The 21,978-nt window shown below is 39.7% G+C and overlaps 1 protein-coding gene across 1 annotated transcript in view; it reads left to right on the forward strand.

Annotated features, from left to right (window-relative positions):
* Positions 1-21,978, forward strand: part of pdlim5b (PDZ and LIM domain 5b) — a 110,955-nt gene that overhangs the window by 7,561 nt on the left and 81,416 nt on the right. The window contains 1 exon segment of the mRNA XM_077243805.1: positions 5,809-5,963. Coding sequence (XP_077099920.1) covers positions 5,865-5,963 — 99 coding nt within the window. The 5' untranslated portion in view covers positions 5,809-5,864.

Below are 21,978 nucleotides of genomic sequence, written 5' to 3' on the forward strand. Positions count from 1 at the left end.
ACTCGCATTTAGCGAGGTTTACAGTGAGGCGAGCTTCAACTAACCGTTTAAAAAGAGCCTGGATACGCTCAAGATGTTCAGACCACCCGTCACTATACACAACCACATCGTCCAAATAAACAGCACAGCCCTGTAAACCAGAGACTACGCGGTTCATTAGTCTCTGAAATGTGGCGGGCGCATTTCGTAACCCAAAGCTCATCACAGAGTACGAATACAGGCCAGACGGCGTTATGAAGGCTGAAACCTCCTGAGCCCGAGGTGTCAAAGGAACCTGATAGTAGCCTTTAAGTAAATCAAACTTACTTACAAACCTGGCCGAACCTACCCTGTCAACACAGTCTTCAACCCTTGGGAGCGGAAAAGAATCTGGCTTTGTGATGTTATTTAACTTCCGATAATCGGTACAAAATCTATACGTCCCGTCAGGTTTACTAACTAGAATGCAAGGCGAAGCCCAACTAGAATAAGAGGGTTCTGCCAAACCATTATTCAGAAGATACTTCACCTCTGCCTCTAGGTGCTGCTGTTTCTCGAGTGACACCCGATAGAACCTCTGCCTTATCGGCTCAGAATCACCCACATCGATGTCGTGCTTGATCAAATGAGTACACGACGGTGTGTCTGAAAATAAAGCAGGAAAGTTAAAAATCAACGACTCAACTGCTAATCCCCTCTCCTTGGACAAATGCCCAAGTATCGTGTCCAAATCAGACAACTTCTCTGAGTTCTTCAACCGAGGCTGGAGCACACAGTCGTCTGGGCTAACCACATCCTCATCACCACACGCTGCCACCATGTGGGGAGAGACGCTAGATATCCCAGCAACTGCAGCCAAAGCAACTGACTTAACCTGATCACCAGTCTCGGCTGCCCCAGAAACCGAAGACCTACTGTAATAGGGTTTCAAAAGATTAATGTGACAGAGTTGCGTATTACGCCTACGGTCAGGAGTTGAAACTAGATAATTCAGGTCTGAAACCTGCCGAACTACCGTATAGGGACCTGAGTATCTAGCAAGAAAGGGAGAACCGGCTATCGGCAACAGCGCCAGAACCTGATCTCCAGGACTGAACACTCTCGGCTCAGCCCGGCGGTCATACCAACTCTTCATTTTCTTCTGAGCCTTAGTCAGATTTTCTACAGCCATCTCACAAGCTAAGAACAATTTCCGGCGGAAGCCGTTCACATACTCCAACAAGTTAGGATGACTTTCAGGACACTTCAGCTTATCCTGCAGGACAGCTAAAGGCCCATGAACTCTATGGCCGAACACCAAATCATTAGGTGAGAAACCTGTACTTTCCTGTGTTACCTCACGTGCTGCAAGCAACAGCCACGGAAGCCCTTCCTCCCAGTCTTTACTGAGCTGAACACAATAACCTCTTAGCAGTGACTTGAGCGTCTGGTGAAAACGCTCCAGAGCGCCTTGGCTCTGGGCGTGATAAGCGCTACTTAGCTGATGTTTAATACGCAGCTGCTCAAGCACTTCTGAAAACATACGTGATGTAAAATTAGAGCCTCTGTCACTCTGAATAATCTGAGGGATGCCGAAGATGGAAATAAACTGAGAGAGCGCCTTCACCACCGACTTGGTAGAAATTGTACGTAACGCATAGGCAGCGGGGTAACGGGTGGCCTGACACATCACAGTCAAAAGGTAAACACACCCCGACTTCGATGGAGGCAATGGTCCAACACAGTCGATTAGCAAATGCTCAAATGGGTTCCCTAAAGCCGGAATAGGGTAAAGTGGAGCTGGCTTGATCACCTGATTAGGCTTTCCCGTTATCTGACATGTATGACAGGTCTTAATGAAGCATGCCACATCCTTCTTTAGGCAAGGCCAATAGAAGTACTTCATAAGTCTGTCATACGTTTTCCGCACACCCAAATGGCCCGCTATATCACCATGAGCCGTCTGTAGTATCAAGTCTCTAAACTTCACCGGCACTACTATCTGGAAAACAGGATCCTCAAACATCTCTTTAGTCTGAGGCATCCACTTACGAACCAACAGCCCATCTTGAACAAAATAACCCCTCGCTGCACTATCTCGCTCCTCAAGAGGCAAAACCCCAGCAAACAGTTCACTCAATGTTGAATCCTCCTTCTGAGCTACAACAAAATCACTAAATGACAGGGAAGATGGCACATTGGGCAAAACAATAGGCTGTAATTCAGGCTTACAAATTTTCTCTAGAACCTCAGTTCCAGAGGCACGGTTCATGGCACGTGTTACTGCACAGGCAGTAAACACCTCAGGTAAGCTCTGCAGGCTACAATCAGTACCTGATGGGATAGATGGAACACTCTTAACCACCACAGGAGGTGGTACATCACGCCAAACACGCTCTCCAGCCAAGTTATTACCCAAGATGAGATGTACACCATCTATAGGCAACGAATGGCGCACGGCAATGACAACTTCACCCCGAACCAGGTCTGACTGTAGCTCAATCCTATGCAGAGGAACAGTTACAACCTGCAACCCAATTCCCCTCACCAAAACATTACCCATGCTGGACTCACTAGAAAGAGGCAAAACAGACTCTAGAAGAAAAGATTCACAAGCCCCCGTATCTCTAAGAATTTTAACTGGCACCTTTGCAGAACTGCCCACCAATGATACTAAACCATCTGTAATGAAAGGAGAGTAATCATTAACATTGGCTTCAATTACATCAGACCCGCTATACGGGCTAGATCCCACAAGGCTGTCCGCGGACAAGTTAGAGGAGGCCACACCCCTTTCAGGTTTGGACCTAATCTCTGTGGGGATGAACTCAGACCGTGCGCGCACATCCGAAACGGCAAGAGCAACAGGTCTTGCCGCGCCAGATTTGCTCCTCTGGCCCCTTGCTCTCAAGACCGGACACTCGTTCTTCCAATGCCCCTTCTCTGAGCAGTAATGACAAGCATCCGGATCTGCCTTACCACGAGACTGTTCTTTGGCAACAGACTGACTAGCTGGAGTATTAGAAAATACTGAACGTTCACTGTAACGTCCAAAGCGCTGCTCGCGGTAACCCCTTCCTGAATTGTGTTCTTTAAAATTTTGCCTGTGCGTTAAAACGTATTCATCAGATAAAACTGCCGCATCTGCTGCTGTTTTTACCTTCCGCTCATTAATATATACCGCAATTCGATCAGGGAGGATGTTTCTAAATTGCTCTAAGACAATTAAATTACACAACTCTTCAAAGGTAGAAACGCCTACTGCAGCACACCAACGATTGAAATGACAATTCAGCTCTCTTACTACCTCTGTATAAGTCTGCTTTTCTCCCTTCTTCCAATTACGAAATCGCAGTCTATATGCTTCTGGAACTAACTCATATACTTTAAGCACAGCATCTTTCACACTTTTATAAATCCTTCTTTCAGGCACCGATAAAGCAATAAATGCCTCCTGCGCTTTTCCAACTAGAACGCTCTGGAGTAACAATGTTCGTTCAGGATCACTCCAACCACGATCATCTGCCACACTTTCAAACAGTGAAAAGAACACATCCGGATCTTTCTCACTAAACCTTGGAAGCAATCTGGCCATATTAGAGATATCAGGAGTGCGCGCTGGTCCAGTCGGAACATCGTCACCGGTATCACCCGTAATTTTCCCTTCTGCAATCAACCTAAGCCGTTCTAAGGCAATTTCTCTATCACTTCTCAATCAAATTGTAGTTGACGTTCAGCTTCTCTCTCTCTACGCTCGGCTTCACGTTCAGCTTCTTTCTCTCTACGTTCGGCTTCACGTTCAGCTTCTCTCTCTCTACGTTCGGCTTCTCTCTCTCTTTGTTGCATTTCTAACAACTCTTTTTGTTGTTCAAAGGTAAGACCAAAATTACTGCGAGACTCACCCAATGTTGCCAAAGGCGTTGAAGCACCTTGAGGATCCAACTCATCCATTGAAGCTATTGATGGGAGAATTTTTCTTTCAGCCAATTTAGTTCTGACAGCCTGCCTTATCTGCACCAATTTCGCATTTTTCTTCAAGCCCAATTCAAAATTATAATGTTCACTAACGTCGCACAACTGCTCCTTAGTCAACGTATCTAAAACCTGATCTGATGGAGCAGCGAAAAATGTATCCAAAGTATCCATTTATTTACTCTGCCCTTTTCTTTAACCCCTAAACAAAAAAAAAACAAAAAAGTATTATTTTTTTAAGCACATTTATCAATGTAAGTGCGGCCACCACACTGCAGCTACGAGACAAAATAAACGGAGCTGCCCTGCACACTTCGATCCACTTCATGCATACCCCAAGAACAGAGATTTTTAATACACTATATCAGCGGGACCTAACTTCCCCGACAAAATGTCGTTAAAGCAGGCATCCACGACTGTGTCCTCCGCCCAGGGTATAGCACAAAAACAAAAAACAAAAATAACAAACAAGCGTTAAGCACTTTGCAGGGGTTCGTAAAGCTCCAATGACTACACCAATTAATTATTAATTATTTTTGTCTCGCAAACACAGCGCAGCCCGCACCCACCCAACAATGAACCACCTCCTAATACTATAACCTGGCTGTATTTAAACAAGCCCAGGCACAAACGAACCAAATTTTGTCTCCCGCACCAACGTAGGCCTACTGCAAAAAAATTTTCAAAACCTAATTAACTGATCCGCGTGTCTTTCCCAATAACCATGCGTTAAATGCCCAATCAACCTTACTGCGCCGGATCAGCGTAGGATCCGAATACAGTTTACAAATTTGGCACACTAATCAAAACGACCTACAATTCAACTACTCAAACCCAATTGAGAAATGCAAAAAAACGCATATTTACCGATCGATGGTTCAAAATCCCGGACGAAATCCCCAAATCTGTTACGAGCCTGGCTCAAAGCAAGCAACAGAGTAGGGAAAGGCCACACACACGGAATAGGAATATAGTATATTTATTAAATTAATAGAATGTTAACAGAATAAACTTTGCTCAGCCAGTACTGAAGTTGGCTTTGAAAAAGAAATAAAAATATAAGCAATCGGAAATAAATAAACAAAACAAAATCATAAACGGTGCGGGAGAAATGCAACGGAGGCTGGTTCTCCTCCCGGTCTCATCTGAAGCATCTTTAAAGGCCCAGACCAGGAACTGATTAGCACAAACTCCAAACACCTGTGCCCAGCTCACCTGTAGGAGACAGACACAGCCAGGAGGAGGAGCCAGGCAAGGCCGTGACAATATATATCACATAAGACACGTCCAACTGGATAACCTCCTTTGATGCTTCCAAGATGAGTTTGTCTTAAAGTCCCCCTGTAGTCAATTATTTTATCCATTAAATCTCATCTTTGATCACCAAAATTACATTTAAATGTTTTTTCCTTGAAAAATATGCCTTAAAATATCTTGAATTTTACTCAACACCCTTGTCTCATTTAGTATACGCGGTTTTATGAATATGCAAATAAGCCCCGCCTCCACTCACGCACTCAGCTCAGAGATCCACTTGTTGACCATCACACGTTGATCTGATTGGTTACAAGGTAGTTTGTGACGTCAGAAACACCAGCGATTTCAAAGCGTGTTTATGAGACTGTCTTTGGTTCACTGCAGTTTTAAGGAGGAAATGCTCAGCAATGGTGTTGACTTATGCTTTAAGACAAACTATGTGTAAATTCATATTAAAAACACCACATAGACATATAAACAACATTTAAAAGCTTGATTTTCACCACAGGGGGACTTTAAGTTGCAGAATAATGTGTTTAGGTGTCAACGGCATCAATCAGTAGATCATGTTTTGTCTCCTGCTGTAACAACAACACTTAAGTCTTTGCTCTTGTTTCTCAGGCTGTGTATTGGACTTTGGCTTAACTCGACCTCCCAGCGACAGTGACCCGTCCACGATGAGCAACAGCTACAGCGTGTCCTTGATCGGACCTTCCCCCTGGGGCTTCAGACTTCAGGGTGGCAAGGACTTCAGCATGCCTCTCACCATCTCCAAAGTGAGTGTCACCTTTACATGTCATGCCAACTTTAAATTGCCCTTTAAATGTCAATAATAGGTGCATGACAGACATAATGTTCTATATGTGATCTGTGCGTTCTTAACATGTTGTGCCATCAAGCTGTTGAGTGATGATTCGGGATGGCACGATACCATTGACCCTGTTATGTTGCTCATGCTCACTGTTTCTCTCTCTCTTTACCTTTTGTCTAATCTCTTATCCTGTTTGAACAGAGCTTGTATTCATATTTTTGAGCAGCGTTTCAGGCGATGCATGAAAGAACAATAGGAAGCTTTTCAGCTATTGGCAATGCAAACTCTTAGGTCTGACTGTATTCTGGTCTAGGGCTGGGTACCGAGTTCGATACTTTTTAGGTACCGATCGAATTGCCTCGATACTATCGAGTACGGAAAAATTGCATGTGTTTCGGTTCCAGATTTCGATACCTAAGGAGTTAAGGTGAGACACTACAGCTGAATTGGTAATTTTTTTTAACTAGCAGATTTCACCATCAAACTTTGTCAGTTGATTACCTACATTAATATGAGAAAAAAATGTATTATAAGTTTTCTGTATATTAATGTTTAAATATGCAAATGAGACATTATCTAATTAAATATGCGCTAATTTGCATATATTAAAAAAGTATTGGATAAAGCCAGGTTCAAAATTATTTTTTCATTGTGTTCACATATTAGATGGGGAAAAAATTACAGAGGGATTTATGGATATCTACTTTTGTTATCCTGTAAATCAGAATATACTGCCAATAGCCTTAACATTTTTAATTTTCGACATGTTTTTGGAATAAAATGTTATATAAATCAGGTTAGGAATAATATATTTACAAATCCCTCTGTAAATGTCTTCATAATATAACTAGGTACAAGACTGGAAAGTTTGGTGTATACAGGTGCCACTGAAGTGGAGATTTCGGACTTGGAGTGAGAGAGAAAAGTCATTTTGAGAAAACGGGCTTTAAAGATTTAGCATCAGCCAATGAGATTGCACATTTAGAGTAAAATCCCCCCTTTTAGTTTTGTGATTGGTTGCTGATAAAAAGGAAATGACCATATTTGGATCCAGCAGTATTGTACACGAGAGAGAGAGAGCTTTCTAACGGTGTGTGTGATGACGGTGCAGATTGCGATCGCGGAGCAGAGGGGTGATTTATAACGACAACTTTTGATGAATTTATGAGCAATCTACAGACGCAAACAGACAAAGTGTAGTAAAATAAAGACCTAAATGTGTATTTCTGACTTTTTTTCACCACAAGTCTGAAAGAAGACATGTTATTGAAGACAAATATCTCAAAATCTCAAAATTGACCAGTGAAAAAAACACAATGTTTTTGCCTGCCGTGTCTCGCCTTAACTCGTCAACGTCAGTGCTCAAACAAATACATATGAAATGCACATACACACAAACTCTACACACACAAGACGCGCGGAACTCTTCACGCACTCATATGAGACTCGCGCGTGCACGCACAAACTCTACTCTACTGAATGTACACTGCCGTTCAAAAATGTGTTGGTTAGTCAGAATTTTTTTTCAGTAAGGAATAGGATGCATTAAAGTTATCAAAGGTGACATTAAAACATGTGTAATGCATTGCACTGGCTAAAAGGAGCATGAGTCAAACTGAAAAAATAAAACCAATGTTTTTCTGAGGTAATGTGTTATGTAATCTTGTTAAATTGGATTTCATAAAATTGGTATCGAAAAATCTATCGTTAGGAACCGGTATCGAAAATGGCACCGGATCAAAAGATTTTGAACAATACCCAGCCCTATTCTGGTCTCATTGATCCAATAAATTTCCAATGCATAAAATTCAGACATGTATTCACTTAGCAAAAACAATGTGTAAAAACGTGCATTTTTGTCTGCTATTCATTGAAAAAATAATTGAATTTTTCTTCAGTTTTTTTTCCTGCACTGACATTTGTCAACATTGTTTGAATTAAATGTATTTTTATTGTCATCATGATGTACATTTTCCATCTCATCTTTGTAATCTTTGGCAAAAATCAAAGAGCTCTTCATCAACTAACATAGTTGTCAGTCATTTTACTGACTAGATTAAAGGACTAATTTGTCCCAAAATTTATTTACTCACCCTCAAGCCATCCTCGGTGTCCTTAGTATATAACTTTCTTCTTTCAGCCGAACACAATCGGAGTTATATTAAACTTCTGACTTTATATCTCCCAATTGTGTTATAAAGTCAGAATTGCGAGATGTAAACTCGCAATTGTGAGGAAAAAAGTCAGAATTGTGTGATAAAAAAATCGCAATTACTTTTTTTATTTTTTATTCTGTGGCTATTTGCTATGCAAACATTTCTCCTTTCTCTTCTCATTAATTACCAATGGAAGAGATCTACCATTTTTATTTTTACAACATATAGCCTACTATTTCACTCAAATCCTTTTTTATGGGCGTAAAATTGGTTGAATGTTGACTTCATTTTTTTAATATCATTGAAGGATATTTCTTTTAATATAGCACATTAGAGGTTATATTACCAGAGGGCATCTGTTTGCAGCCACAGGAAATGCATATAAAGTCCAAGTAAGACACAAAGTTAATGTGTTTGGTTTGCCGGATATATTATTTGCCAAGAAAACCTCACCCATCAGTTCTGCTTAAACATAGGCCATCTGGCTCATTTATTCATCTCATTTCCCATTGATCTTCATGTCCCTGAACGGCCCCCAAATGCAGGTCTCTCACCTGGCGTCCACATGCAACACTGGGCTCACAGGGACGTTATGTATCATATGAATCTGTAGCACAGGAGCTAGTGCGCCAGCTGCACTCTTAACACTCATACGGAGACTTTAAACCCCAGGAATATCTGTCTGGATGCACTGCGACCATAAATCTGAGGTCAGATTTGGCAGTCAGCACTGGCTGGCATGCCTTAGTGAGGAGATGCTGGCAGGGCCGTTCTCGAGCCGTACGACGGTGAATGCTTAGTGCCGTATGGATGTAGTAGCCAGTGTTGGGGAAAGTTACTTTTAAAAGTAATGCATTACAATATTGCATTACTCCCCAAAAAAGTAACTAATTGCGTTAATTTTTATGAATGCTTTACATTACTTTTGTGTTACTTTTTCTCACCCGGGCTTGCTTGCTTGTTTGTTTTTTAAAAACAACAAAAAAAGTTTTAATTTTGGCAAATGTTAAGGTCTTTTCACACCGAAAGTGAAATGAATAAGCCTCAGGTTGAAGGAAATGCATCTTTACGCCTGTACAGAAGAAACAAACCTTTCAGCTGCTGCCATTCTGGATTAAAGAACAATAGGATTCAGGAGAAGGAAGTTAAACACTTATTTTTCTAATCTAAAGTAATTTTTGCTTATTAGTATGGTTGAATTAGATCATTGAAGTTCAGCAGCAAAGAAATTGGTAAATAAAGTGAGGTTAAATGCATAAAGTATATTTGTGTGATTTAATATAGCTAATTATAAAAAATTTGCGTAAAATTCTGAGATTGCATTTTACTGTTTTTATTCGTTTTGAGGAATACTGAATGTTTCGTTCAAATTCTACAAGTATTTGTTCATTTAGTCTGGAACTAAAATAACCATCACGTTTACACAGCGCACACACAACACCTCCTCACTTTATTTCTCTCAGCATGGGGACAGGAGAGCTGTCAGTCAATAAATGTGAAAAAGTAACTAGCGTTACTTATTTGAAAAAGTAATGCAGTACTTTACTAGTTACATGAAAAAGTAATCTGATTACGTGACTCTAGTTACTTGTGATGAGTTACCCCCAACACTGGTATTAAGTATATCTGTTGTTTGCTCATGGGTGATTTGGTACTGATCTTCTTTGACCTGTTGCTCTGTATATCCAAGGCTTAATCGTGTGTTATGGATAGTGACAGGAGTGGAAACTGTGGGATGTTGTAGATATCCATCCTGATATCTGTTGCTTCACCACAATGGCAGGCCTTTTATGGGATTTTGGCTTGGCTGTCCACTGGGCATGGAGTGAAAAGAGTGGCCTCGCATGCCATGCACACGTCATTACATAATGAACGAGAAGAAATAGTGTAAGTCCTGTGGTGGATTGAGATCTGAACGGAGAGCTAAAGCGATAGTTCATTTACTGGCAAGATATTTTGGGAAAATGTCACTGTTGTTTGAAGCCCAATGTTTATTTAACTATGTTTACACGGGTTTAGTCATATTCATTAATTTTATTCTTTTTTAACTTAAATTAAATATTTAAACATTTTATATACACCACCGTTCAAAAGTTTGAAGTCAGTAAGATTGCATTAAATTAATCAAGACATTTGTAATGTTCTTTTGAACTTTCTGTTCATCGAAGAATCCACTTAATTATGAAGCAGCACAAATGTTTTCAACATTGATAATAATCAGAAATGATTCTGGAGCAGCAAATCATCATATTATACTGATTTCTGAAGGATCATGTGACACTGAAGACTGTAATGATTGAGTAATGATCAGTCCCTCCAGGATTTTGCGGTGTTGCGATCGCAACAATTAACGCAACTTCAACGAATCCCCGTTGATTCAGTGCGGCTTGCAATTTTGACCAATCACCGCAACTTTTCTGCAACTTTGACCAATCATTGCGGTATCCTGCAAAGCGTCGTCCACTTTCCTCACGCAGCGGCTCACTCTCCTCACACAACGGGCGACACACTCTTTTTTTACAAAATAGGTAAAAGTAAAACACATTTCAAAGTTACATGTAACATCATGTTTTGCAGCTAGGCGGGCATTATAACGTGTGTTACAAAGTGAGCACATTTGTCTCTGAAGTAAAGGCTGGACTACAATAGAGCAGATGGTGCACAGTGTTTTCTCTGGGACATGGTAAGTCCCTTTGGGGTGGACTTTGGGCTTTTTCACTTTGTAAACCTATAACATGCACAAAAGAGATATATAACAATAAAAGAAAATTCCCGCTCCTCCGTGAGAGATACCAGATCGGTGCGTCTCACAGGTGTTGCTCATCAGTAATCACTCGCGTCGTTCTCCCGCGGCCCTCAGTCTCGTCCTGCTCGCCACAGTAAACCTTATGAATGGCGACTGTAGAACGAAAAAGCCGAATCCCGGACATTTTTGGCGATCTCCAAATCCCGGACAGACTTGTCACGGAGACTCACTAGTAGATAGCCTTGTTGTTTAACTGCGCTCTCTTACCGGTAGGGCGTGGCTTGGGAATGGCAAATTCAAAAATAATTTCACATTTCTACAACATACAGTTTTTTACAATCACTATGAATTTTTTTCAATATTTTTAACATATTTCCTAAACTCTTAACGCACCAGCACACCTACAACACACAATTGGCAAAACAGTTAATTTCAAGCTCAAAATCACACAGTGTAAACTAAACTCCAACACTAATTTTCAAAATACAATAATACACTAGCAACAATACACAAACATGCCTCAAAATCAAATAATTTTTCAAAACACTAACATATATATTCTCGTCCAACAGGAAGATTTAGTCAATCGTAGCACAATGTCATAAAAACACTAACATCAAATGGAATTACAGAAACTGCAGTATTTTATGTCTCAGGTCTGCCCTTATACAACAGACAGTGTATTGTATTGATGATAGATTGTGTTTTGCACTGCAGTTTCTTTTGAAGCCTCTCTACAGTTTTGTTGGCTTTTTCTGCAGAAATTCAATGAAAAAAGACCCATCTCAGAGTGCTTTATAGAATGTACGATTACTGCAATGATAAAACTAAGACAGAGACAGAATTGCTGCAATGAATAAAATAAATAAAAATAAATTTATATATTTGCATAATTCAATCAGCTGTTTCTCAGTAACAATAGAATAAAATACAGGGGATACATTTGTTTATAAACAGCTGTTTACCTTGACTTTGGCCTGTAAGGTTAGGTTTAGAACATGGTGTTATCTGTTCTGACATACTTAAAGCATACCAGTGTTAAAGCATTGGTAAATTTGCCAGTAAAAATCCATTTTTTTGGTCTTGTTAGATAGAGCTTGTGTGTAAAAGAAGTTCAAGCATTTTAAATTTGTGTTAATAGTATGAATTTTGTGTTAAAGCAACAAGAAATGTTTTACTAGTATAGCTTACACAGACGGATGCTGTGCTAACTGTGTTAAGAGTTTAGGAAATTTGTTAAAAGTATTGAAAAAATTGTAAATGACCCATTTTAAATACACATTCATCTTTACAGAGGTGAAGAATCCCATCTCTCTACCTTTGCTGTTTTAACATATAAAAACAAATGCCAAAGAAAATCGCAACTTCCATCGCAACTTTTTAGAAAAGTGGCCGCAACATCAGGCATTTTAGGCCGCAACAATCACAAAAAAGGCCCGCGATATCCTGGAGGGACTGAATGATGCTGAAAATTCAGCTTTGATCACAGGAATAAATTACACTTTACTAGATATTCAGATAGAAAACAGCGGTTTAACATTGAAATAATATTTCACAATTTTGTCTGTATTTACTGTATTTTTGAAAAAATAAATTCAGCCTTGGTGAGCAGAAGAGACTTTCAGGAACATTTCAAAATTGCCAAACTTTTGAACGATAGTGCAATAATATAAACGTTACAAAGTAACAAAAACAAGAATTTTTGCGCTAGATTTACTAACAGCTTCCGTCAGCACAAAACCTATTTTGGCGCTAAAAGCTACCGTCAGGATTTACTATGAATATAAGCGCTGAAAAGGCGTGGACAGGGTTATTTCTGCGGCTGACCTTATTGCATAGGAGTTTCCCTTTCAGGCGCAGTATTTTTGAGCTGAGCGTTTTTAAATCAATCATGCAACGTGATTTACAAAGGTTTGCGTTAGTTGATTTACTGGTATTTGCGCTATTATTTAACGCCCCAAAAAACATGTCTTAACCAAGCGGCAACCTTCCGGTCTCTCTCTTAAAACCAACACTGAAGTGACTTAAACTGCAATTCATTGACTAGCCACTAGAGACAGGCTCCAAAAGAGTCAATCCCATAAACCCCCATGTTAAAATGCCCAACTTTACAGCAGAAAAAAAAGATGTTTATAGCCTGGAAGAAGGTTTTGGTCTATATACCTAATTTTGCCCTTCATGAAAACTGTGAGGGGGGGGGAATTTTTTATTTTTTATAACTCATCCGTTTAAATTATATTTAGCCTTAAAGTTCTCCATAATTAAGGGCGTGGCCACTTGAGTGACAGGTGGATTGCCCCTGATGTCACTACTAGCCGTTTGTCTGCTGTGTGTTAGCGTCACCTCAGCTAATCCGCCACATTTTCGTTTATCCGGGAGTGACGTACTTCCAAGATGACGACGGCCGGCTCCGCCCACCTTGGGCTTCAAAAATGCTTTTCAGAAACACTACAGGTGACGTCACGGACACTTCATCCTTATTTGTTTACAGTTTATTGTCTTTACCCATATTCATCTCGTGTTGTTAGTAGAAAACACTCACCAGTTTATCATCAGTTAAAAATACTTCGAGATCAGCTTGAGACGTCCCTAAAAATAAATTTTTCATGAGTAATTTTGCTAACGCCGCACTTCGACCGGCTGTGATAAGCACGACGGATAGATAGTGTTCATAAGGCCTCTGGATGTTTTCAGAAGGGGTGTGTGGTGATCTACTAATTCAACAGACTGAAGTGGTGTTGTGCCTCATCCACCCATAGGACACGAGGAACCGTGACGCTTTTACAGCAAGGCTTCACTGGGAGATAATGGCTCTTCCTGTCAGAGGAAGTTATTTATACTCTCGGGCATCCGAGAGTGGGGGAGCTCGAGGGACTGACACCAGCAGTGGAAAACTCTGGAACCAGATCCATGTTATCCCTTATTTGGTCTGGTCGCATGAAGCTTTTCAGCTTCGGGGGGAAATTATCTCCGGTTTCTTTTGATTCATACAGAAAGATTTTCCTCTCACATTCTCATTCCTCAGCGCTGGATTGAGCCGTGGATTGAGTCGGAGCCGCACCCTGGATGTGTCGAGGCCTGAAACTCACGCCGCAGTCGCACAAAACCACTTTACGAGAGACGCCGAGCCAAAACTGCTGCTTGAGTTTCGTACGGATGCCATAAATGCTTTCGCCGCAAATCGTATAAACCCATCTGCTCTTACTTAAGAGTATGGGGTAACTTTTTTTCTGTTCTGACACAGTGACTGGTGAATGCTGAATGATATCAGACATTATTTTTTTTTAATTTTTTGCATTCTTTATTATTATTATTTATTTGAAGTGTTTTCCAACAATACAATGTGCCAAAAAACTGCCAATGTCATCTGCATTTTACAGATCCAAAAATATACAAATTAATGCCTTAAATTGGTTCTACAGTATAACTGGTGTATCGTAATTCTGAACATGCTTGGAGATTAATATATGATGTACTTTAATTTAAGTTGTTATAAAATATTTTCTAAATTTTAATAAAATTGATTTAGTTTAGTCATTTATGTGTATTTGTTTTAATTTGTTTTAATTTAGTTATCGTTATCTAAAACTAAAACCATAAACATTTTCATTACTAGAAATAAAATCAAAATGAACTAAAATAAAATATCTTATTTCAGCTAGTTGCCAAATTATATCTCATCGTTTAATTTAGGTTGACTAAAACTTTTGAAACTAAAATTATTATAATTGACAAACACACAAAAGATTACAAAAACTTCTAAATGAAAACAGAAAATGTTAATATAAAATTTAATTTAAAACATGAACAAAAATATTAATGAAGCATGTTTGTATGTATTATATATAATTTATATAGGTATTTTATTTATTAATTTTGTTTAATTTAGTTCTTTTTTTTTTATTGTTTTTTTGAAATTGAACAAACGTGCAAATCCTTAAATATAATCCATCTACCTTATAGTACACTGAGGGATATTGGATCCGGTTTTCAGTATCTTTGAGTTTGTTTGGTCTTAGAGTAGTGTGACTTACAGAAAGATATTCAGCATTTGATTTATTACCCATCAGGAACATAAAAGCTGGAGGCGTCGGGCTAGAAAACAGTAGAACTTAGTCACTGTCAACTCGAGTAACATGACTCTCATGTGTAAGACTTCTTAAAGAATTAAAGTCTGACAGTCTCGTTGTGAAAGTCAAACCTTTTCTCAGATTTTCAGAAGTGGTTAATGGATGTTCTCTTGATTTGTCCTGCTATAAAAGCGTGTAGTGTCAACAAACTGAACGCTGCCGGCTGGAGTCAGTCAGATAAGTCACTTTGCATCAGCGCTTCACACTGCCTCGGTTTCCCAGCATGCCTCTGTGCATTAAGACCGATCCTTTGTCATCGGGAACCTGCTGCTAATCTCATCGCTTGGTGAAGTTGAGACGGCAGCTGCCAGTGTTGCTTTTGGAGCAACGGTGAAGTGTTGATATTGCCTTGGTCACGGGCCAGACGTTAAACCACAGTGCCGTCTTTGTCTGCGAGTCCCAGACTCTGAGAGATGAGGAAGGTCAGAACCGTACTCTATGCAAACACACACACATGGATGTTTGTTCAAAACATTGCAAGCAATCAGTTCCGTTCTACATACTTATCATGCATTCTTGCATTACTGTGGCGGTAACAAACCACAGCACTCAAAGGGAACGAAGCTATTAACATGTTTAAAGTTTAAAGTCCCCCAGTAGTCAATAATTTTATCACTTAAAGGATTAGTTAACTTTAAAATGAGAATTAGCCCATGATTTATTCACCCTCAAGCTATAGGTGTATATGACATTCTTCTTTCAGACGAATACAATCAGAGTTATACAAAAAAAATCCTGGCTCTTCCAAGTTTTATAATGACAGTGTATTGCAACCAACAGATTGAAGCTCAAAAACGTCCATCCATCCATCCATCGTAAACAAACTCCACACGGCTCCTTGGGGTTAATAAAGACCACCTGAAGCAAAACGATGAGTTTGTGTTAGAAAATATACATACTTAACACGTTACAAAGTACAATTTTAGCTTCCAGCCAAAGGCCATACGCAGTCTCTACTTGCCCATAATGCGCAACTTACGAAATCCAGTCAAAACCAAAGACAGTCTCAAAAACACGGTTTGAAATCACTGGTGTTTATCACGTCACAAACTACCTTGTAACCAATCAGATCAACGTGTGATCGTCAACCAGTGGATCTCTGAGTGAGTGAGTGAGTGAGTGGAGGCGGGGCTCATTTGCATATTCATAGAACTGTGCATACTAAATGAGGCGAGGGTGTCGAGTTACATTAAAGATATTTGAATTATTTAACCAGGAAAATTGTGTAACAGGGACATACATTTACGTTTGATATATAAAAAAAGAATGTGAGGACTTTATAAATATTTCTTTCTACTGCACTTGCATAGCTAGAAGTGTTTGCATTCATGTATTTGCATAAAGTACGTTTCGCGCCCAAGGCAGAAAGTCCTGAAGTTGCATCTGATGTGTAAAGGAAGTGTTTTTGTCATTTTGTTTGATTGAGTTTCTGATTATGTCCTTGGAGTCGATGAACCCTGGATCTGGAGCGTCTTGACATCTTTATGTGCCGCAGGAAGGAGAAGCTCGTCTGAAATGAGACGTGTGTGTGTGTGTGTGTGTGTTATGGGTCTAAGTTTGATTTAACAATGTGGTGAGTGTAGATCAACTAAACCTCAAGGCAAAACAGTTGTTCAGAATCTTTCAGAGGCTTTGTTCTGTGTAATTGTTTCCGTTAATAAAGGAAAACTAGGGAACGCGCTGGAGTCTGGTTTGAATAACACATGGGCCTTAGGAGATTTTTCTAAATGCATCTGAGACCCAATTTATCAACATGAAATTTAATACGTTCTTTCCTCTCTTTCTTAGACAAAACACTAATACTCTATTTTAAGAGCCCTAGAAGAATGTCTGTGTAAACCATTTACTCAGCGAGCGAACGCTTTGCATCGTTGCTCCCATGATCCACTGATGCTCTTGGTTCCTCATAATATTTGCTTGTCCGTGACCTTCGGAGGCGTCTGACCTTCAGATCTGGGAGGGATCCGGCTCGATGTGGGGAGTGGAATGGTTTATTTGGACTGATTTTATCCAAGCCTGTTAAAATAAGATAAATAATGGGAGCAATGTTGAGCAAGAATTGATGGTTTTCCTTTACTGCTGTTTCGGTTCAGGAGTAGAAAAAGCTTAAATTATCCGACTGTACTGTACATACAAAGAGTCTTTTAATGCGAGTAATTCAAACTTTCCATTTTATAGTGTAGAAACAATTTTTGAGTGTTTCTATGCATGCAAATTTGTTTCTCTGCAAAGTTACAGAGTTCTTCTCTACATATCAGTGTCAGTGTTTCTGAACTCCTGAAACGCCTCCATTGTAGTCTTGAATTTCTTCCGGGAACGAACACGTCACAATATTCCTCATTTAAATAATTCATATGCAGAATAAAGGGGCGGGGCCTGGTTGAGTGAGTAGTGTGTTAAACTGGCGGTTATGGGAAGGGGTGGGACATTTCCTAAACGCACTCGACCAATCACAACACATTGCTCCAGCCGACCAATCAGAGGACCAGTATGCTTTTCAGAAGGAGGGGCTTCATAGAGACAGGAATTGAAAAGGGATGTGTTTCCCAAAAGCATTGTTACCCAACTATGGTCGCAAGTTCCGTCGTTATCAGGATAGTTCAACGAATCGGTGTTTCCCAAAACCATACTTCTAACAAATATTCACAATATTTCGCAACATCGCATCGCAAAGTTGTGTTTGGAGCGACAGCTCTCATCCTGTGGTTAGAAGCAGTTTTTTGTGTGCATGACATGTGGACTCAATAAATACTCATCAAGGATGAGCAAAATAAGCAAGCTGACATTCAGTATAATCTATATCTTTATTTTAAAATACATACTAATGTCATTTTTGTCGTTTAGTTTAAAAATGAGAAATGGTCTTCAAATGCCATGTCCGTAATTTATAGCAAAACATTAATTAAACAGGTTAATTAAAAGTAGTTATTACTCCACCGCATGCGTGACATTAACCAACGTATTTGAATGACCCAATTTACGACAATACGGTTTCGAGAAACAGTCGTGACTAGTTAGTTGATTTCTTAAATCATGCTTCGAACTATGATAGTTAAGCAGCGAGTTGTACAGAAACACAACAGAGCGACTGGGAAGAGAGGAGCTGTAACAATGGAGAATATGGGGAAAATAATCAACATTCAAGTAGGAAAACCTGTTCTAGTAGAGCCTAAAAACTTCAAGACTTTGTAAGAGGCCACAATATGGGCTCTTTAAAAGGTGTTTAACACCAAACATGGAATAAAACTTTAAATCACTTGCAGGCTTTTCGTTTTGGATAATTGACCCTTCGCAGGGAGCTTGATTGACAGGTGATCTGACCAATCATACTTCGCCATCCGCCATTTTGTCCGACAAAGCAGTCAGGAGAGTTAGTAGATTAACATGGGAGGATTTTAACTTGAAAACTGAATAAACTGACGCCTTTCCACGGTTAAAATAACATTCCTTCTTATGTTCATTCATGTTTATTTGATGCTATAAATGAACTAGAAGGAAGAGATGATCGGTTCACGAGCAGCTTTAACTGAGGCTCTACAGCGATCTGTCACGACACATTAAAGAGCCACAAAACGGTATTTATTGTTTAAATTTCTTTTTAAAAATGACCAAATTTGAAAGGTGAGGCTTTGTTTAATGTTTAATATCAAAAGTAACTGAAAAGTAACCTGGTCTGTCCTGTCTGTCAGCGTATTGTCAGTCTCCTCTCTGATGCGCGATGTATTTTTCACTGCGTGAGAACATGGTGTGTGCGTGAGAGCGGCGTAGCTTGTCGTTTTTCAAACGATTCACAAGCCGTTTCGTTGTGACGTCAAGACGAAACATTAGCATATTGCCCGCTCACGTATTGCGCGCGCAGACACCAGGGAAACGTGAACCTCAAACCGGCAGCTGATTCCTGTGGACACTGGATAGCATCATGTCGAGAAGACGCTTTGCTATACAATGTAAGGGTAAAGCCAGTTTTTTATTTCACTGCCCAAGGACGAGCATGTGAAGAATCAGTGGTTAAAAATCATCTTTACCACGATACCACAGCAGTATAATCCTAAACTTTTGCTGTGTTCCCTTTATTTTACTGACGACTTCTCAAATCTCGGAGTTCAATGCAGGATTCGCAAACCGCTTGCTCTTGAAAGATGGTGTTCAAAATACTTACTTTTGAGATTTATATTGTGTTGGTCTCCTGCTAACTGGCTAACTCACATTATTACTGTCTTACTGAAATGCTTCTGCTAATCAGTTGTGGGCCACTATTACCTAAAACTGTGTCTATTAATGCAGATTGTCTGTCCTTCTCACTACTTTGAAGAAAGATTAAGCATGGAGCAAGATTTGTTTTACTAACGTTTGTTACATCAGTCATTCACGCTAGAGCTCGGCTAATGTATACACTGTTATTGATACAGTTTCCACATGTTCACCGCGATATGTTAGAAAAATACTCTGTAAATAAATTAGTACAAGTAAAATAATCGGTTTGTTGATGGACATGAACTCCATCATTGAGGCAACATCTCATAATGTACCTCAAACTAAGTAGCGTATCACTGAGAAACAGTTTCTCCTGTTTGAGGTGTCCTGGAGGTTCGGGTTGAATAACTAGTTCTTCTAGTGTTTCACCATAAAATCTACGTCATTGTTCGTTACGGTCTTTAGTTTACGGTGTAGGAAGCCTCAGGACACGCAGAGCTGACGTTATGGCAATGGGCGTTTTTGTTTTCGATGCTCGAAACCAATTCTCGTAAGTGGTAAACAGGGTTTCCCGCAGAAAATGTTTTAGTTAAGGTGGTGGTGGGTCGGGTCGGGTCGGGTGGTGGTGTGTGTGGGGGGGGTGTGGGGGGTGGGGGTGGGGGGGGGGGGTGTTTGACTTGTATTGGGGTCGTCAGGGGTCCAGGAGGAAATTGCATAACTCCTGACACAAATTAAGACAAATACTGAAACTTGAGTCTTATATCTTTTTAGTTTGTCAAGGTAATAACATTACATCTGATAGTAATGTTATCCGTGGTTCTCCAATTTTTTAGAGTGCCGTACCCCTCTTCCACTTAATCTGCAGTCACACCTTTTCCATAAAGGGACAATATTTGCCCCCTTTAATCAATTTTTCCATTTCATTTTTTTACCTTTGTAATTCCTTTAAAAAATAAAAAATTCATTAAATAAAAAAATGTTCAATAAATAGGCAATGTTAAAAATCGTTTAATATTAATAAAAATATTGTATTAAAATCGCCAGTAGGTGGCGGTAATTCATTGTCTTTATGTGTGTCATCCGAGTCATTCATTGAATCTCACGATTCGTTCAAAGCCACAGATTTCGTTGCAAAATAGAGCAATAAGCCTGACTATACTGTTTTAAATGTAGTAAATCACTTAATGTTACCCTTTTGTTTTGTTTTTTTAACTGTTGTATAAAATCAATGTCACATTTGAAATCGTGTGGATATTCGGGAAACATTGCATCAACATTAAAAACACTGCTGGATATCAGCCTGCATTTTTTCGCACAAACAGCGCAAGCGGCTCGTGACAGAACATAGACCGACTGAATGACACTTCAATTTAAGTTGAAAATCTCAAATGAAGATTTCTGAACTCCAGCTTGTCTGCTCAAGAAGCGCGGATGATCTGAAAACACAGTGTAAGTTAGAGAACGCGCGCGCATGGTTGCCAGCTACTATTGAAAAGACTGGGTAGAAAACAAGTTCTTTTAACAGAAAAGCTCTGATTTGGGGGTTAAATTATTGAATTCTGGCATTTGTGGCCACAGCGGATTAAACTGAAACTTTCCTATTTCAGACGACAAACTACGCTTGTCGTAGTTGAACTTAATTCTAGTAAATCCTAGTAATAAAAAAATATATATAATACTTTTGTAACGAAATCCAAGACTTTGTATACCAAATTCAAGGCTTGTAAGGCCTTAATTTGAGATTATTTTTCAATGCTTTTAAGATCCCGCAGGTACCCTGGTTAATGTGTCTTGTCCCCTCACAATGACAGTAAACTAATTATTAGGCTAAGGTTACATTACATGAGTCACGTCACATAGTGGTCTATTTTCAGTTCAAAATGGCGAAAATAGACAAAGGTTTATTAGTTTGCCTGATTATTTTTGTGATTCGTTTAACATTTATGACCTAAAAAAAACTGTCAAATAGGAAATGTTTAGTTTAGCAACTTACATCTTCTCGCACTTGACCGACTGAAACTGAAGTGCGTCGAGTCGCTCCTGTCTATGAGTCGCTCTCTACTAAAATTCGCGCTGCGAACATAAAGCCCGCCTACTTTGATTTGATTGGTCATCTCAAATATTCTGACATTGACGAGCAGTGACAGACCAATGAGGCTCAGATGAACACACACACACACACACACCATGTCTTCTGTTTGTTCTGACGTGCTTGGCGCCGCTGTGGAAGAACGCGCTGATTACAAGACTGAAGCGAACACGAAGGCTTATCACATATTTAAAGATTGAAATGGAGAAAACAGGACAGAGTAACTCGGCGGATATCGCTCATATAATTTTTTTGACGACGTAGTTAAGGCGGCAGGCGTGTGTTGCTTAGGCGGCCGCCTTAGTAACAAAGTGCTGCGGGAAACCCTGGTGGTAAACCAATCACAACAGACTGAGCTGTCTGGCCAATCAGAGCAGAGCAGCTCGTGGAAAGGAGGGATTTAGAGAGATTGATTAATCTGACGAGTCTTTTGAGAATCATTGAATTTGTGGTGATGTGCAATGTAAATTATGAGGAAATTAAACTGTTTTGTGGACGTGTTGTAGGAGACTCCAAAACAACATTTGGAAACTTATAGCATATAGCAAAATGGCATAATAGTGGCACTTGAAGTGATTTATGAACTTCATGACAAATTGTGTCATCTGTAATTGAAACACAGTTGTAGTTGTGACTGCTTGTAGAAATGTTGTGCTTTTCACCAC

Source organism: Siphateles boraxobius, unplaced genomic scaffold (genome assembly GCF_051911475.1).
Source record: "Siphateles boraxobius isolate OS27281-9 unplaced genomic scaffold, OSU_SipBor_1 25, whole genome shotgun sequence".
Lineage (NCBI taxonomy): Eukaryota > Metazoa > Chordata > Actinopteri > Cypriniformes > Leuciscidae > Siphateles > Siphateles boraxobius.